The 17,915-nt window shown below is 51.6% G+C and overlaps 1 protein-coding gene across 2 annotated transcripts in view; it reads left to right on the forward strand.

Moving 5' to 3' along the window:
- Positions 1-17,915, forward strand: part of FBN3 (fibrillin 3) — a 59,415-nt gene that overhangs the window by 21,814 nt on the left and 19,686 nt on the right. For both annotated transcript variants that reach the window (XM_024134116.1, XM_024134118.1), the window contains 17 exons: positions 275-397; positions 567-692; positions 1,672-1,797; positions 3,145-3,267; positions 3,457-3,579; positions 4,055-4,180; positions 4,297-4,419; positions 5,134-5,256; positions 5,637-5,798; positions 6,776-6,844; positions 7,916-8,041; positions 11,507-11,632; positions 12,011-12,160; positions 14,542-14,613; positions 16,513-16,638; positions 16,922-17,047; positions 17,502-17,627. In XM_024134116.1, coding sequence (XP_023989884.1) covers positions 275-397; positions 567-692; positions 1,672-1,797; positions 3,145-3,267; positions 3,457-3,579; positions 4,055-4,180; positions 4,297-4,419; positions 5,134-5,256; positions 5,637-5,798; positions 6,776-6,844; positions 7,916-8,041; positions 11,507-11,632; positions 12,011-12,160; positions 14,542-14,613; positions 16,513-16,638; positions 16,922-17,047; positions 17,502-17,627 — 2,076 coding nt within the window. The remainder of the gene's footprint in view (positions 1-274; positions 398-566; positions 693-1,671; positions 1,798-3,144; positions 3,268-3,456; positions 3,580-4,054; positions 4,181-4,296; positions 4,420-5,133; positions 5,257-5,636; positions 5,799-6,775; positions 6,845-7,915; positions 8,042-11,506; positions 11,633-12,010; positions 12,161-14,541; positions 14,614-16,512; positions 16,639-16,921; positions 17,048-17,501; positions 17,628-17,915) is intronic.

The raw sequence follows: 17,915 nt of genomic DNA on the forward strand, positions 1-17,915 counted from the left end.
ACGCCCCCACCTCCCTCCCGCCGCGCCCCCACCTCGCCCTGCCTCCCGCCACGCCACGCCCCCACCTCGCTCCCGCCACGCCCCACCTCGCCCTGCCTCCCGCCCTTCCACGCCCACCCACCTCACTCCCGCCGCGCCCCCACCTCACTCTGCCTCCCGCCACGCCGCGCCCCCCACCTAGCTCCCGCCACGCCCCACCTCGCCCTGCCTCCCGCCCTGCCACGCCCACCCACCTCACTCCCGCCCCGCCCCCACCTCGCCCTGCCTCCCGCAGACGTGGACGAATGCCGCTCTGGGAACGGTGGGTGCCACGTGCACTGCGTTAACACCGAGGGCAGCTACCGGTGTGGCTGCGGACACGGCTACTCGCTGATGCCCGATGGGAGGGCGTGCGCAGGTGGGTGGGCGCGGCCCCCTCCCTCTGCCTGGGATGGGGAACACACCTTTCCTGACCCAGACGCAGCCGGCCAGACCCGGGACAGGCCGCTGACCCTGCAGCAGGGTCCCTGGGACTCCCCCTCCATCCCTGCCTGCCTGCAGCCCAGCCCCCCACCCTGCTCCCCCAGACGTGGACGAGTGTGAGGAGAACCCGGACATCTGTGACGGGGGCCAGTGCATCAACGTGCCGGGGGGTCACCGCTGCCTCTGCTACGACGGCTTTGTGGCCACGCTGGACATGAGGACGTGTGTAGGTGAGGAGCTGGGACTACATACAGGTGGAGGAGGCAGCTTCACAATTCACCCACCAGGTCTTCCACAAGGAGGCCACGTGGGCAAGACAGACGCCAGTCCCATCCCCGTCACACGCAGGCAGGGGAGATGAGGCTTTGCACTTGGCGGTCTGCTCCTGGCCACTTGTGCCTAGAGCCCCTGCACCAAGACCCGTGGGATCTCATTCACAGCAGCAGAGACCCTTGAACCTTGTTATTTTATGAACAGTTATTGAACACTTACCGTGTACCCAGTGCATACAGAGGCGTGTGCCCTGTTCTGAAAGCAGTGTATAAGATCACTGTAGACCAAGGGGTTTTCTACAGAGGAAGGTGAGCTAGATGGAAAGACTGTATTCTCTGAGCCCTGCTTGGGGACCCAGGCTGTTTGGGCCGTGATCACCGTCCTGTCCTACAGGTCATCACGGGGCCCAGGGAGCAGATGTCTACTGGGTGCCCCATCAGGGCAGAGCTGGGGCCAGCGTGAGGAAGTACCAGGAAGTAAAAAACATAACCCTGCCAGGGAGATGTGTCCAGCCCAGGGCAGCTTAAAGCATTCCCGATCACAGGTGTCTTAGGAAACACTGAAGAAAAGGGGGCTTAGGACCAAGTTAAATAGGAAATGCTGCTTCCTCCATCCCTTCTTGCAGATCCATGTTGGCATAAAGGCTCTAAAAAGGCCTGCAGGAGAAAAAAATCCAGTTAGCTTTGTTTAACTCAGCGTTGTCTAAATGTATTGGTATAAAATCCTTTTGGGAATGCATGTCCGGTGTGTTCCACGGAATATGTGCTGTAGACTGTTGACTGAATATTCGCGGCTGCCCAGTGGTGGAATTGGGGGAGTTCCCCACCCCTGAATATGGGCAAAGAAAACCCCGATGCAGGGGACCCATGTGGCAGGGCACTTAGCAATGCTGCTGCATCCCCACCCTCACCTGCTTCCTCTCTTGTCATCCCACAGACGTGGACGAGTGTGACCTGAACCCCTACATCTGCCTCCATGGGGTCTGCGAGAACACAAGGGGTTCCTTTGTCTGCCACTGCCAGCTGGGTTACGTCGTCAGGAAGGGGGCCACGGGCTGCTCCGGTGAGCTGGTGGTCAGTGGAGCAGGCGAGGGGGCCCCCGAGGGGCCAGCTTAGGGTTCATGGGGTCTGCCCCATCCCTTGGAGCAGAGCACAGCCAGACATTTTTACGCATTTCCATTGGTGGGGCCTCATGTTAAAGCAAAAGTTAGGATCCTATCACGTGCCCCTGGGGCTCCCTTAACAGCTCTGCGGGGGGAGCTCTGGATCCCTTAGTATCCACATCAGTTCCCAAAGCATGCAAGCCTGATGCTCTTAAGTGGTACAGGGATGAACATTTAAACACTTCTGTAGTTCCTGTTTTAGCTTCCTAGGGTTGCTGAAACCCCTGACCACAAACCTGGTGCCTCAGAACCACAGAAATCTACTCTCTCTAGAATTAACAGTTCTGGAGGCCAGAGTCTGAAATCATAGTGTCGGCAGGGTTGGTTCCTTCTTGGGGGCCCAGAGGGAGAATCTCTCCCATCCCTCTCTCCTCACTTCTGGCGGTGGCCATTGGTCCTTGGCATCCTTGAACACACCATTCCAATCTCCACGTCCATCATCACAGGGTGTTCTCCTCTCTGTGTCCAAATTTCCCTCTTCTTATGAGGAGGCCAGTCATTGATTTTGAACCCACTGTAATCCAGGATGACCTCATCTGATTTTGGTTACACCTACAAAGACCCTATTTCCAAAAAAGGCCACATTCAGGGGTTCTGGGAGTTAGGATTGGAACACACTTTTTTGGGAGAACATAATTCTACTTGTGATAATTACATAGTTATTTTAATGCATACTAGAAACAAACCTTAGAAAACAGTATCAAACCCATGATTTCTTAGAGATCGTTGTTATTTTTCTTTTAAAATATGTACACGTGAGTAAAAATGGGAGTCAGTGTAAAGAAACTTTCAGCGAACAGCAGCTCATTTAGGTGGTGTATGAACATTGCCGAGATAAGGGTGATGCAAAATTGGCTGAGAATTAGACACACTGGTTTAGAAGGAAATCCTGCTTTAGAGAGGGAGTGTGTGCATTAGGACAATGCCTCTTAGTGTCTACCCTAAGTCTCTCATGCTGCCATTTCAGACCATTTCTGGGGGCTGCTGGGAGTCATGCCCTGTTGGGTTTGGGGGTTTTCCTCTTGGGCTCTGGGTGAAGGTGGAAGCTCCCGCAGTGGTGTGGGGACATGTCTGGGCCAGCCCTGCCCTAGGGAGGATCCTTGCTCTTTCCCTTGCTCCTGCACTGAGTCCTGCCACTCTGTACCTGAAGCCCTATTTCTACTGGGCCCAGGTTTCCCGGGGCTATTGCATCCTCCACCCCCTCTCCTGGTCCTGCCCCTCCTATGCCTGGGTCCCTCTCCTCTCAGATGTGGACGAATGTGAGCTTGGGGGACACAGCTGTGATGGTCACGCCTCCTGCCTCAACATCCCTGGGAGTTTCAGCTGCAGGTGCCAGCCAGGCTGGGTGGGGGATGGCTTCGAATGCCACGGTGAGTGCCTGAGGGCAGGAGGTCCGGGCAAGAGCTGTAGAGGTAGGTGGGGCGGTGGGGGGGAGGCAGGCGGCAGGGAGGGGTGGCTGGGCTCAGGCGTGTCCAGGGGGGCCGGTCAGGGCTGGGATTGGAGGGTCTGCAGCCCCTCAGTGCACACACCCGGGGGACTCCGGGTTCCATCTCCTGCAGACCTGGATGAATGCACCTTCCAGGAGCATGGGTGCAGCCCGAGAGCTGACTGCCTCAACACCCCCGGCTCCTACCGCTGTGCCTGCCCCCCGGGCTTTGCTGGGGACGGCTACTTCTGCGAAGGTGAGGTCGGGGGTTGGGGTGGGAGGGCTGGAGGGGCCCGAGAGGGACAGCCATGGGGGCTGGATTCCAAGGTGGCCACAGTGGTCACTTGGCTTCCCGACTTGCACTGATCCAACCACCCACCCCGTGGGTGCCAGAGAGGACGTGCCTTCAGCGTTTGGGGCCACAGGCCAGACCCTGAGTCCCTGGAGGCAGTCTGTTCCCCTGGACTCAGGATGCATGGAGCCTTCTGGATGTGGGGAGCAGGAACACTTGCGTACTTCCTGGCAGCCCGCCACCCCAGATCCTGAGTGACCAGGTTCCCTATCCGCTCCCTGGCCCTAACTCAGTCACCTGCCCTCCAAGTTCCCCGGGCTACTTGCCAGCTCCCTGGAACCCTGGGTGACTGAAGGATTTGAGTGACAGGGGCCACCTGCCCACCCTGAGTGGGTCCTGGCCAGCTGACCCCCAGCCCTCCGTCTCTGGTTCCCCTTAGACAGGGATGAGTGTGCAGAGAACGTGGACCTTTGCGAGAACGGGCAGTGTCTCAATGCCCCCGGGGGGTACCGCTGTGAATGCGAGATGGGCTTCAGCCCCACAGAGGACCAGCACGCCTGCCAGGGTGAGGTCCGGGGCTGCCGCGGTGTGGGCGGGTCCCTGGAGCCGCTGGCACTGGTGGGGGCAGGAGCAGGATGCCAGGTGGGCTGGGCTGCGCTGAGCTGGGGTCCCCCCGCCCAGATGTGGACGAGTGTGTTCTCGGGAACCTCTGTGTGTTCGGGAGCTGTGAGAACCTGCCAGGCATGTTCCGCTGCGTCTGCGATGAGGGCTACGAGCTGGACCGCGGAGGCGGCAACTGCACAGGTGTGGGGTCCGTGGGGCTGGGGAGGGGAGGTGCGGCTCACTCCCTCACTGCCCACAGATCTCTTCTCACGTGTCCTCTCGTGGAGGCGGCCTTGTGTGACCCCCGTCTCCAGTAGTGCTCCTGCCCCTTTAACCTTCATCATCCTCATTTATCATCTCCCGAATAAATGCAGTGGATCAACAAAGTCGAGCTCCCTCCACCACAGCCATCAAAATGGTCTCCCACCTGTGTGTCCCAAACAGGGTTTGGCAGTAAATATTTTCAGGTTTCGGCCATACAGTCTCTGCCCTGTTGCTCGGAAACAGACACAGGCGATAAATGAATGAATGAGAGTGCCTGTGTGCCAATAAAACTTTATTCACACAAACAGATAGGGGGCCGGATTTGGCCCACAGGTCGTAGTCTGCCAGCCCCTGGCTCAAAACATGTCCTGAATGTTGCTTTTTGTAGGTTAGCTCGTGGAATCTGGGGCAGGGAGGGCTGTCAAGGGCAAACCTCCAGGCCAAGTAGAACAGAGCAGGGGAGGGCGTGGGGTCGCCTGGGACAGGGCAGACCCCAGAGGCTGCTGTCCCATCAGGCTTTCTTCCCGGGGGAGGATGTGACCTTGCTTCTAAGTCTGGCCCCCAACAGCCAGGGCTTGACTCCCTGGGAAGAAGGCAGGAGGGAAGTGGGTCAAGGGAGGGCTCCCTGCTGACGGTGCCCCCACCCCACAGATGTGAATGAGTGTGCAGACCCCGTGAACTGCATCAACGGCCTGTGTGTCAACACCCCCGGCAGCTACCTCTGCAACTGCCCCCAGGATTTTGAGCTGAACCCCAGCGGGGTGGGCTGCGTGGGTGAGCACGCACTCCACTCCGGGTGGGGTTTTGGGGTCAGTGGGCTGGATGGGGCCATAGCCTGGGTCACCCAGATCCACCTGCTCCTGACAAACAGGCCCTTGGCCAGAGTGATCATCCTGATCATCTGTTGAGATACAGCCTTCTGCTTTAGACAGACAGGCAGACACATGCATAGAGTCACACATGCACACAGAAATATGCACGCACACAATTCCACAGTCACACACAGAGGCACCCATGCACACACAGACACACATAAAGTAACACACAGTTACACATACACAGAAGTGCAAACACACACACACACACACACACACACACACACACACACCATTTTTCCCCCACCACTTGCTAACCATCCCTTTCTGCCTGTTCAGACACCCGGGTTGGGAACTGTTTCCTGGACACACAGGACCGAGGGGATGGTGGCATTTCCTGCAGTGTGGAGATCGGGGTTGGCGTCACCCGAGCATCCTGCTGTTGCTCCCTGGGACGGGCCTGGGGCAACCCCTGTGAGCTGTGCCCGCTGGCCAATACCAGTGAGTCCCTGGGGGAGTGGGGGCAGGGGAAGGCAGAGACCTAGCCCTGGTCCAGGCTCCCGCAGGGCTTAGGGGGTCATCTCTGCTAAGGGAGGGACACTGGGAACCAGAGAGGGAGGAGGGCTTGCCCTGGGTCACACAGCATATTCTCAGCAGTTCATCACCTAGGTCTCTCCCCAAAGTCTCCTGTCATCTCTTCCTGCAAATTCTTTGTGTGTTTATATTCACTTGCTCACTCAGTCAATCAACAAACATTGAGCATTCCTCTGTGTCCTGTCATAGGGGTGGGGACCTAGAGAAGGATGGACCACAATCGCTTCACACTGCCCCTTACCTGTAAGCCAACAGTCCCTGGACTGTTGAGAGTGGAACTGTCCTAAGGGTCTGTTTGAGGCATAGTGATGGGTCAGGAGGAAGCCATGGAGAGGAAGGGGGTAAAGGAAGCCTTCCCAACATAGGGACTTGAATGAGGTTTTGAAGGATGTGTAGGAGTTTTCCAGGCAGAGTAGGGGAAAGGGTGTGGGGTGCAGTGGGAAGAGCATGTGCAAAGTCGTCAGGTGTGAAGTAGGGAGGCAGCTGTCCACCTATTCAGGTGTGTGTGTGTGTACATCCAGGGTCTTCCTTTCATGGGGGAAACTTGTGGTCACACTAGGGTCTGGTTTAGGATCACAAAGAATCCCTCCCTACCCCCAGCTACTACCACAAGATCCATCTGCTCACATGTTGAATTGTGAGCACATGTTTACACACACACACACACACACACACACACACACACACACTGGATCCCCCAGGATTGGATCAATGTCTCTTGGCCCCAAGAGGCTGAGGAGGTAAGGGGATGTAGTTTCTGTGCTAAAGGGATGCAAGGCCCACTCTTGAGCCCTTTCTAGGGGACCTCCCCTCCCCTGCTTCCCCTGAGCTTTGCCCAAATGCCCCATCCCACAGCCTCTCACAAGCACCTCTTTCCCTTGCAGCTGAGTACAGAACCCTGTGCCCGGGGGGTGAGGGCTTCCGGCCCAATCCCATCACCGTCATTCTGGAAGGTGAGTTCCTGGTAGACCATCCACTGATTGACCTTCCTCTCATTCCCCCCTCAGCAAGGAACAGAGTTGGGCAGCTTTGGGGTTGGAGGCAGATCCTCTCAGCCATCTCCTCTTCTACCTGTTGGTTTATTGATTCATCCTTCTATCCAGCCCCCATCCACCCATCGATCTATTCATCTCTCATCTACCCACCCATACATCCATTCCCTATTTATCCATTCTTCCTTTCTTCTTTCCTTCCATCCATTCATCCATCCATCCATCCATATATATAACTGCGTTCATCCATCTACTCACCTACCCACCCACCCATCCATCCACTCATTTATCTTTTTGTCCATTGACCCATTTGCTTATTCACCCATCTAGCACTTTTCATATCCACCCATGTACCCATCCACACATCCATCATCCCATATCTATCTATCCATCCATCCATCTTTCTATCCATGGGGGTAATGAGATTGGAGAATTCCATCAAGACGGAACTTTGTGATGGATGGATAGATGAAAGGATGTTCTATCCAATGAAGGGAAAGAGGATGAATTCAGGGTGACATTGACCCAGGAGAGTCTGGGTGCAGCCTCCAAATATCCAACAGCTCTTGGGTATTCTTTTTTTTAAAATTTATTTATTTTATTTTTGGCTACGTTGGGTCTTCATTGCTGCACGTGGGCTTTCTCTAGTTGCGGCGAGCGGGGGCTACTCTTCACTGCAGTGTGCTTTCTTCTTATTGTGGTGGCTTCTCTTGTTGTGGAGCACGGGCTCGCAGCGCGTGGGCTTCAGTAGTTGTGGCTTGCGTGCTCTAGAGCGCAGGCTCAGTAGTTGTGGTGCGTGGGCTTAGTTGCTCCATGGCATGTGGGATCTTCCCGGCCCAGGGATTAAACCCATGTACCCTGCATTGGCAGGCGGATTCTTAACCACTGCGCCACCAGGGAAGTCCCTGAGTATTCTTAAAGAAGCAGGACTGACTCTCCAGGACCCTGGAGAGCCCAGGGCAAGGCATGGGTGTCCCCCAAGTCCTCTGCTTGGATTTACCTTCCAATCACAGCTTCCTCACTTCCTGACAGACATTGATGAATGCCAGGAACTGCCAGGGCTGTGCCAGGGGGGCAACTGTGTCAACACCTTCGGCAGCTTCCAGTGCGAGTGTCCACCTGGCTACCACCTCAATGAGGACACCCGCATCTGTGAGGGTGAGCTTGAACCCACCCCATCCTCCCTGCCTTCCTGCTCAGCCTCACCTCCTTTTCAGGTACTGGGGCCTCACATGCCCCTCGGAGTCTGCTCACCTGCTTTGCTGCCTGGGGCCCATTGGAAGGGTTGGGAAGGCTTCCTCAGAATGTCCCAATCTACCCTCTGCTCTGCTGCCCCCTCCCCGTCTCCCCATTGCCTGACCTCCAGCCTCCTTCCCACTCAGAAATGACCTGGCTTTATCTCAGCAGCCATGCCCTTCTTCCTTTGATCAAAAGCTGAACAAGGCCGAGAGCTAAGAGGGGGAAGGGAAAGACACCAAAGGAACAGCCATACCTTTCCTTTTCGCTTGTCTCCTTACTGTCCTCTTTTGCATCTTAGTAACAATCAATAGTTAACTGGTGTCTGTGATGGCATGTCACCACGGTGCTGAGCATCTGCATTTGTCATTCGTTCATTCACCAAAACAGCCTCATGAGAAAGATGTTCCTGTTATGACCCCATTTTTCAGATGCAGAAACTAAGGCTCAAGGGGGTTAAGTCACTTGAGAGGTACCAGCTAGTAAGTGATTGAAACTGGCTTTGAGCCCAACCATTCTTATCCTTGAGTCTGAGCTCTTTTGATGCAATATATGAAATTCATTCCTTCCTTCCTTCATCCATCCATCCATCCATCCGTCCACCAATCCATTCTTTTTCTTCTTTTCAACAATATTAACTGAGCACCTGCATGCAACCAGACACTGGCATCAGCACACGAGGACAGTAGATCTTTCACTCTGATCAGCACTTTTTAGAAACTCAAGGAAATGGTGAAAGAAGGGAGAGATCTAAGATTGAAAGCCCAATTTCCTTTCTACATGGAGGTGGGAGCTGTCAAACCAGAGTCAGAACCCAAAATGCTTGAAAAATATCTCATCCCTCCCTGCCTCCCCTATTCCGTAGACTCTCAAGGGAAAAAGGGAAAAGTCCTGTCATCGGATATGGCCCTGTGCTCCATTTCTTGACTGTCACAGGGCAGGGAGACTTCAACCTGAATGTTAACCTTGGCTGTGGAGCCTTGCAGGGCCAGTTTGTGCCCTTGAGGGCTGCAGGCTTGCAGCATTTCCCAGCTTTCGGACTCAAGGGCCCTGTACTCCAAAGGGTGCCATTCCCCCCGTCACCCCCGCTTAGTTTAATGCTCTGCTGTCGCCATCTTGAAATTCTTCATATACTTCGCACTGGACAAATTCTGTAGCCAGTCCTTGTCAAACATTTTGTCTAACTCCTAGAATCACTAAGTCATATGGTAATTCTATGTTTGACTTTTTGAGGAACTGCCAAACTGTTTTCCACAGCAGCTGCACCATTTTGCATTTTCACCAGCAACATAAGAGGGTTCTAGTTTCTCCACAACTTTATCAACACTTATTATTTTCCATTGTTTAAAATATTATCCTAGTGGGTGTGAAATGGTATCTCATTGTGGTTTTGATTTGTATTTTCCTAATGATTAATGAGGTTGAGTACCTTTGGAGAAATGTCTATTTAGGTCTTTTGCCCATTTTAAAATTGGATTGTTTGCCTTTCTGTTGTTGAGTTGTGAGAGTTCTTTATATATACTGGATATAAGACTCCCATCGGATATGTGATTTGCAAAGTTTCTCCAATTCTGTGAGTTGTCTTTTCACTTTCTCGATAGTGTCTGCTGATGCACAACAGGTTTAAATTTTGATGAAATCCAATTTATCTGTTTTTTTTTCCTTTTGTGGTTTGTGCTTTTGGTGTCATATCTAAGAATCCATTGCTAAACACAAGGTCATTAAGATTTACCCCTATGTTTTCTTCCAAGAGTTTTATAGTTTTAGCTCTCATGTTTAGGTCTTCTATTTTGAGTTAATTTTTGTATATGGTGTGAGGTAGGTATCCAACTTCATTCTTTTGCCTGTTGGTATCTAATTGTCCCAGCACCATTTGCTGAAGAGACTTTTCTTTCTGCACTGAATGGTCTTGTTGAAAATCAATTGACTGTAGATGTCTTGGTATGTTTCTGGTCTCTAAATTCTATTCCACTGATTTATAGTTCTATCCTTATGCCAGTACCACTCTGTTTTGATTACTATAGCATTGTAAGTAGGTTTTGAAATGGGAAAGTATGACTCCTCCAACTTTTTTTTCTTTTCTCAAGATTGTTTTGGCTGTTTGGGGTCCCTTACAATTTCATATGAATGTTAGGATCAGCTTTTCCATTTCTGCCAAAAAAAGAGAAGTCACTGGGATTTTGATGGGAATTACATTGAATCTATAGATCAATTTGGGGAGTATTGCCATTTTAACAATAATGAGTCTTTTAATCCATGTACACAGGATGTCTTTCCATTTATTTAGGTCTTCTCTGATTTTTTTCAGAAATGTTTTATAGTTTTCTGTGTACAAGTCTTTCACCTCTTGGGTTGAATTTATTCTTAAGTATTTAATCTTTTGGATTCTATTATAATTGGAATTATTTTCTTAATTTCCTTTTCAATTGCTTTTTGGTAGTTTGTAGAAATACAACTGAAATTTCTATGTCAGTGTGTTGATCTTGCATTCTGCGTTGTGCCTGCTTCATTTATTAGCTCTAATAGTTTTCATTCTGTGGATACTCTAGGATATTTTATATATCAGATCCCCTGGTTTTGTAAGTTTTTGACTGGATTCCTGAGTTCCTCAAAAGTTAATTTTGTCAGTTTTTGCTCAGCTCAATAGTTGTTTTTGTGGAGGAATAAAGCTCTGACATTCCCTATTCTGCCATTTTTGGAAATGTCACTCCTAGCTTGCTAATATTCCACCACCTGTTTTTGTAAAGCCCACTAAGAATGCTTTTCACATTTTTAGGTTATTGGGAAAAAAATCAAAAGGAGAATAATACTTTGTGCCGCATGAAAACGACATGAAATTCACATTTCAGTGGCCATAAATCAAGTTTTATTGGGGCACAGCATGCTAGTTTGTTTACCCATTGTCTATGGCTGGCTGCCTTCACACTACCATGGCAAAGTGAATAGCTCATCAGAGACCATTGTTTGGTTCGCAAAACTGAAAAAAACATTTACTACCAGCCCTTTACAGAAAACGTGTGCTGCCTCTGGACTAAGGGATCGATCAGATTGAGAATCAACTTTTTTCTTTCAAGAATATTTTATTCATAGGGCTCTTGCTTCCTATTGCATCACACTGGGAAGCACATGATTGCCCCACTCTTGGTGATAATATCATTAATTCATGAGCTCAGGTCATATTTTCTCTTAATAGAAGTGGGATCATAGTAAACTTTATTTCCCTACCTAACACTGTGCCGTATCTTTACACATCACTAAGATGTCTGTGCATTTTAACCTAATCTTGAAACTAAACTCAACTGCATAGTGAAGTGGCTCTAGCAGACCTGGGGTGGGGAGTTATCCAGACAATTCCTGGATGCAGACAATTCCTCCCTCCCCCTGCAGACATCGATGAATGCTCTGCACACTCAGGCATCTGTGGCCCTGGCACCTGCTACAACACTCTGGGGAACTACACTTGTGTCTGCCCAGCGGAATACCTGCAAGTCAACGGTGGCAACAACTGCATGGGTATGAAGTGTGATGATGGGGGAGCCCAGCAGTTGTGGAAAAAGCACTCGGGTGTGGGAGGGGCTTCTGGGAGTCTCCAAGCCTTGGAAGAGTGTGGAGAGGCATGTTTGTGGGAGGAGAGAGGGAGGGTGAGTGTATTTGAGATGCTGGTATGCAGCAGTGAACAAGGCTGCAGGGCTCAGGGACCCAGGGCTGCCGTGTATGGTTGTCCAGGTTGTGCACTGCCCGAGAAAGGCTAAATGTGAAGGGCACCCTCATGTGTGTTGGGGAGAAGTCAAGCCAGTAATTTCCAAATGGATTTGTGAATGAGTTCCTATCTCTCTGGCTCTCTTCCTCTGGTGTCTCTTGCCTGCATCCTTCACCCCAACCCAACTGCAGACATGAGGAAGAGTGTCTGCTTCCGGCACTATAACGGTACATGTCGGAATGAGCTGACCTTTAATGTGACCCGGAAGATGTGCTGCTGTTCTTACAACATTGGCCAGGCCTGGAATAGACCCTGCGAGGCCTGCCCAACCCCTGCCAGCCGTAAGTGCCCCTCCCTGGCCTTCATTCCAGCTTGGCCCTTTTTAATGCAGTGTTTAATGAGGCACACCGCACTTAGGACTCCCAGATGAGTCTGTGTGGTTTTGATGAGAGCTCAAGAGTTGAAGTTCCATCGCAATCAACATAGGGAAAAATCAGTACTTTTAAGGAGGGCAAGGCATCCTTCTATTTCACAGACTCCAGGAATTCAGGATGGATCAATGAGGCTTTCATCAGTGCTAAAGAACTTTGAACACCCACAGATTATTTGGGGGGATCAGTGAGTGAGTGCCTAGGGCCAAAGAGAAATGCACAGCTGGTTAGAGGCACCAGGCCCTCATGAGCTGCGGGCAGAGCAAGCTTGCAGAAGCTCTGGGGAGGATTACAGAAATGTCAGTCAGGATGAAGAAGGGTATTCCAGGCAAGGAACAGCAGCAGCAAAGTCCTGAAAGAAGGACTGAGCAGAAGACCTTTTTGGCAGTTGGGATGAGACCTATTAGGATGATCTAGCAACCAGCCCAGGCATCAGAAAGAGCTGCAGGAATGGAGCGGTGAGCAGAGGGGATAACTAGGGGGTTACAAGTGTATTAGTGCTATGGACTGAATGTTTGAGTTCCCCCAAAATTCATATGTTGGAGCCCTAACCCCCAGTGTGATGGCATTTGGAGGTGGAGCCTTTGGGAGTTAATTAGGTCACGTGGATGGAGCCCTCTAAATGGGATTAGTGCCCGTATAAGAAGAGACACAAGAAAGGTTCTCTCTTTGCCACGTGAAGACACAGCAAGAAGACAGACAGGAAGAGTTCTCAGCAGACACCAGATCTGCCGGCGCCTTGATCTTGGACTTCCCAGCCTGCAGAACTGTGAGAAGTAAACGTTTGTTATTGAAGCCATCCAGTTCATGGTATTTCATTATAGCAACCTGAACTAAGACAATTAGTTTCCTAGGGTTGTGGCAACAAATACCACAAACTTGGTGGCTTAAAAAAATAAACAACACCAGAAACGTATTTTCTCACAGTCTTGGAGGCTAGACATCATAAATCAAGGTGTGGGCAGGGTCACACTTCCTTCAGAGGCTCTAGGGATGAATTCTTACTTGCTTCGTCCAGTTTCTGGTGCCTCCAGGCATTCTTTGGTGTTGCTTGGCTTGTACCTGCATCTCCTCCGTCTCTGCCTTCAACTCATATGGCTTCTCCCTGTGCCTCCACATGTCTCTTCATTTCTTATAAGGACACCAATCATTGCATTAGGGCTACTCTGATCCAGGGTGATTTTAACTTGATTGTATCTGCAAAGACCCTATTTCCCAAAAAGGTCACATTCAGAGGGTCTGGGTGGACATGAACTTTGGGGGTGGAGGGTCATTGTTCAACCCAGTGTAGTGGTATGAGAAGGGGTCATTACTGGCTGTCTCTGAGTGCCGGGCCCTGTTCTGGGTTCTAGGAAATAAGAATAAGGTAGACCCAAGCTGTGCAGTCTGGGAGGAAACTGCAGACAGCCAAGTCTGGTCATGAGATTGTCAAGACAGATCAAATGTCACTCACAAATTATGTGCTGGGAGTTAGGTACCTCCCTGAATCTTATGCACCTGAATCTGAGGTGCAGGTTGAATATGATGAGACAGAAGTCCACACTAGGCATAGGGGTCACTGAGATTGGTCTGTTCTCATCATGATACAGGCAGAAGAGCGAGTGAGGAGCAGGGCAGGGACCTGGGGAAAGGTGGCACTGCCCAAATGCCTGCCCATGTGTCTGTCAGGTGGGTCCAGGGACACCCACCCACCTGGGGATCGAGGTCGGGCAAGCAGCATCTTGGTGTCAGCAGTGGGATACAGTCAGAGAGTGAATTGCCCTGGAAGAGCCAAAGGATGGCATCATCAGCTGTCCAGGGCCAGAGTGGTGGGCTGCCCTGAGTCCGCAAGGTTGAAGTGGACTATGCTAGGAACAGCAAAGGGAACAGCATATGCAAAGTTCCGGTAGCATGACAGAGCAGGACACATCCAGACATGGAATGAAATCATATAACAGGAGGGCAGGAGATGCTGTTGGAGGAAAGGTGGGGCTGAGGGTGAAGGTTCTTGAGGTCCAGGCTGAACAGTCTGCATTTTATGGTGGGGACAGTGGGGTGTGGCTGGTGGCACTCATGCAGGGAAGAGATGAGGGAGGTCATGTCTATGTGTTAGAAGATCACACTGCACAGGTGAATGGCATCCGTAACCCTCCCAGTGCTGGTCAGAGTGGAGGGAGGGAGAGGGGCTAGTTATCAGAGGCCAGGTGAACGCTGGGCTACAGGGATGGACAAGCTGATCAGAGGAGGAGGAGGTGTCGTCCCGGGGAGGCTGCAGCCCCAGCGCCCTGCCTTCCCCATTCTCCTTTGCCCAGTGGATTACCAGATCCTTTGTGGAAACCAGGTTCCCGGGTTCGTCATTGACATCCACACAGGGAAGCCCCTCGGTGAGTGACCACCACCCTCCTGCCTGTAACCCCAGGTCACTCTGTGCCCAGAGCCCTGCCCCCTCTCTTCCCCTCCCCCCACAGCTCTTTCCCTTCCACCCTCCCCCACCCCACACCCTCACTCTTCCAACTCCCCAAGCCAGGAATCCTGTACCTTTTTTTAAAAAAAAAGCAATGAGAGTATTTTTATTAAATTGTTATTCATTTTTTAAAATTCTGTAAAGATACACATAACATAACATTTACCATTTTAACCATTTTTATGTGTCCAGTTCAGTGGTATTAATTACATTCACACTGTTGTGCAACCATCCCCACCATCCATCTCCAGAACTTTTCATCTTCCCAGAATGAAACTCTGTCCCCATTGAACACTGACTCCCCATCCCCCTCCCCCAGCTCCTGGGAACCCCCATTCTACTTTCTGTCTGTAAATCTGACCTCATAGAAACAGATTCATACAGTATTTGTCCTTTTGTGTCTGTCTTATTTCACTCAGCATAATGCCCCCAAGGTTCATCTGTGTTGCAGTGTGGAGCAGAACACTCCCTTTTTAAGTTAAATGAGGTTTTGTACAATTTAATACCTGAATGCCAAATTTCAGCTGTGCGGTGTTTCATTGATGAACCTATTTTCAGTTGTTTTCATTCCACGGTTGTATTCTCCTTATTTTCAACAATTGGAACAGAGCAGATAAGAGCAACTCCCCCTCCCAGTCACCCCCTCAAATCTAAGTCTCCTTCATACTCTCCCAAAGTCATAAGTCAGTCTCCCATGGATGGATACAGGCTGATTCCAGGTTCTTTTATATAAACAACAGATTTATTGATTTATAATTCATGCTTTACGCCTGGAGTATTTTTTTCTAGTTCTTTCTTCATGCATTTAAAGACACATACAGATCCGCCTTTGAAAATGTATGGCATTGTTTTCTGGGGAGTTGGACATAAATTCTGTGCTTTCTTATGTCTTGTCTGCAACTTATTTTTTTCACCCAGTGAAGAGTCCTGAAGAACCAGCCAGGTTACTACATGCAGCGCTGCCTCCCTCTTTGCCCTGCTTTGTAGTATTCCATACGTGGACACATCCCAGGTCATAAGTCAGTCCCCCATGGATGGACACATAGGCGGATTCCAGGTTCTTTTATATAAACAACAGCTTTATTGAGATATAATTCACTTCACCCATCAAAAGTGCACAATTCAGTGGGTTTTCGTATATTCACAGAGTTGTGCCCCATCACTTCAATTTAAGTTTGAACATTTCATCACACAAAAAGAAACCCTGTCCCCATGAACAGTCATTCCCTGTTCTGCCTTCCCCCAGCCCCTGGCAACCACTATTTCCACTTTCCATCTCTTTGGATTTGCCTGTTCTGGACGTTTCATATAAATGGAATCGTACGGTATTTGTCCTTTGGGGACTGGCTTCTCTCACTGAGCATCATGTTTTCAAGGTTCGTCCACGTTGTAGTGAGTGTCAGTGCTTCACCCCTTTTTCAGGATGAATCGTATTCCCTTTTAGGGAGGGACCACATTTTGTCATCCATTCCTCCGGTGATGTTTCCAGTTTCTCGCTAAACGTCACCACAGGTCCTCCCGTGCAGCTTCCTGCTCACACGCGGGGCTGCTTCATTCCCGGAGACCCCACAAAGCAGGCTTGCTGGGTCACAGCAGATGTGCATTTTTGTTGAGAAAGAGGCTCTCTCCCCCTGCCTTCCCTCCCACGTCCTGATTTCTTTCCAGTGTGAGCAGATAATATAGTTTGGCCACTGCAGAATTTTTCAAGTGTGTGCTGGCTGGGGGACACATCTTCTCCTAGACTGCATGATCTCTTAGGTCAGGGTTCCCAGACGTTGCCGGGGGCTGGGCTGCTCCTGACGGCTGGCGCCCTCCCCAGACATCGACGAGTGTGGGGAGATCCCTGCCGTCTGTGCCAATGGCGCCTGCATCAACCAGATCGGGAGCTTCCGCTGCGAGTGCCCCACGGGCTTCGGCTACAGCAGGGTGCTGCTGGTCTGCGAAGGTGCCGCCTCCCTGCTTCCCCAGCCCCGGGTGGGATGCTGTCCCCCCTCCCAGCCTGTGCTCTCTGGGCAAGTCTTTTAAACATCGTGAACCTCAGTTTCCCCCTCTGTGTATGGGGCTAACGCCTTTCCGAGGGGCTCCATCCCACATCACCCCGCTCAATGTGGTTCTGGCTGCTTCTGGAGGGACCACCTGCTCTGAAGTTGGGGGGGGGGCTGGGTTTAGGGTTTGATTCTGCAGGGAAGCGTCTCTTTCAACCCCACCCCGCTGGCTGTACTCCCCAGACGTGGACGAGTGTGCCAGTGGGGAGAGCCCCTGCCAGCAGAATGCCAACTGCATCAACATCCCCGGCAGCTACCGCTGCAAGTGCGCCCGAGGGTACAAGCTGTCGCCGGGGGGGGCTTGTGTGGGTAAGTGGGGACCCCAGTAGGGAGGTGAGGGAGTGGGGTGTAGGACAAAGCCAGACAGACTCTGCCTCCCGCCGTGACTTGGGTAGGGCACGGCTCTGTCCGGGCTTTGTTCGTTGGCTGTACTTTTTTGGGGGGTGGGGGGCTGTGCCACACGGCTTGCAGGATCTTAGTTCCCTGACCAGGGATCGAACCCGTGCCCCCCTGCAGTGGAAGCGTGGAGTTATAACCTCTGGACGGCCCGGGAATTCCCTCCTTGGCTGTACTTTGGGGTGGGGGTGCTGAGAGCATCTGTTAACAGGGGAGTCGTGAGGGTGAAATGGGAGGTGAAGCATTTCCCCTGGGACAGCAGCTAGAATGGGTAGGCGGTCGGGCTCGCCCACTGCCACGTGTGATGGCTCGCAACACACTGTGGGGTGGGGACTCCGGGGACACCACACTCCCTGCCCTCCCTCAGGACGGAATGAGTGTCGGGAGATCCCAAACGTCTGTAGCCATGGCGACTGCGTGGACACAGCTGATAGCTACATGTGCCTGTGTCACCGTGGCTTCCGGGCTTCAGCAGACCAGACCCTGTGCATGGGTGAGAGCCCCCTCTGCTCCTTCCTCTTAGGCCAGGCTGCCAAGGGCGAGGGGCCATGGGTCTACACCTCCCCTGGGGTGGGCGTGGTGCTTTTGCCCATCCTGATTCACAGACTCACAGCTGTGAGCCCTGGCACCTAAGACCTTGGGTAAATGACTTATTCACCTCCCTGCACCTCAGTTTTCCCATCTGTAGAATGGAAGTGATAAATAGGGTTATTTCCCAGCCATCACTTCCCATCCACCTGGGCAGGGTGAAGTGCAGGAGAGGGGGGCTGGGTCCAGCCAG

The sequence above is a fragment of the Physeter macrocephalus genome, chromosome 2 (assembly GCF_002837175.3).
Source record: "Physeter macrocephalus isolate SW-GA chromosome 2, ASM283717v5, whole genome shotgun sequence".
Taxonomy (NCBI): domain Eukaryota; kingdom Metazoa; phylum Chordata; class Mammalia; order Artiodactyla; family Physeteridae; genus Physeter; species Physeter macrocephalus.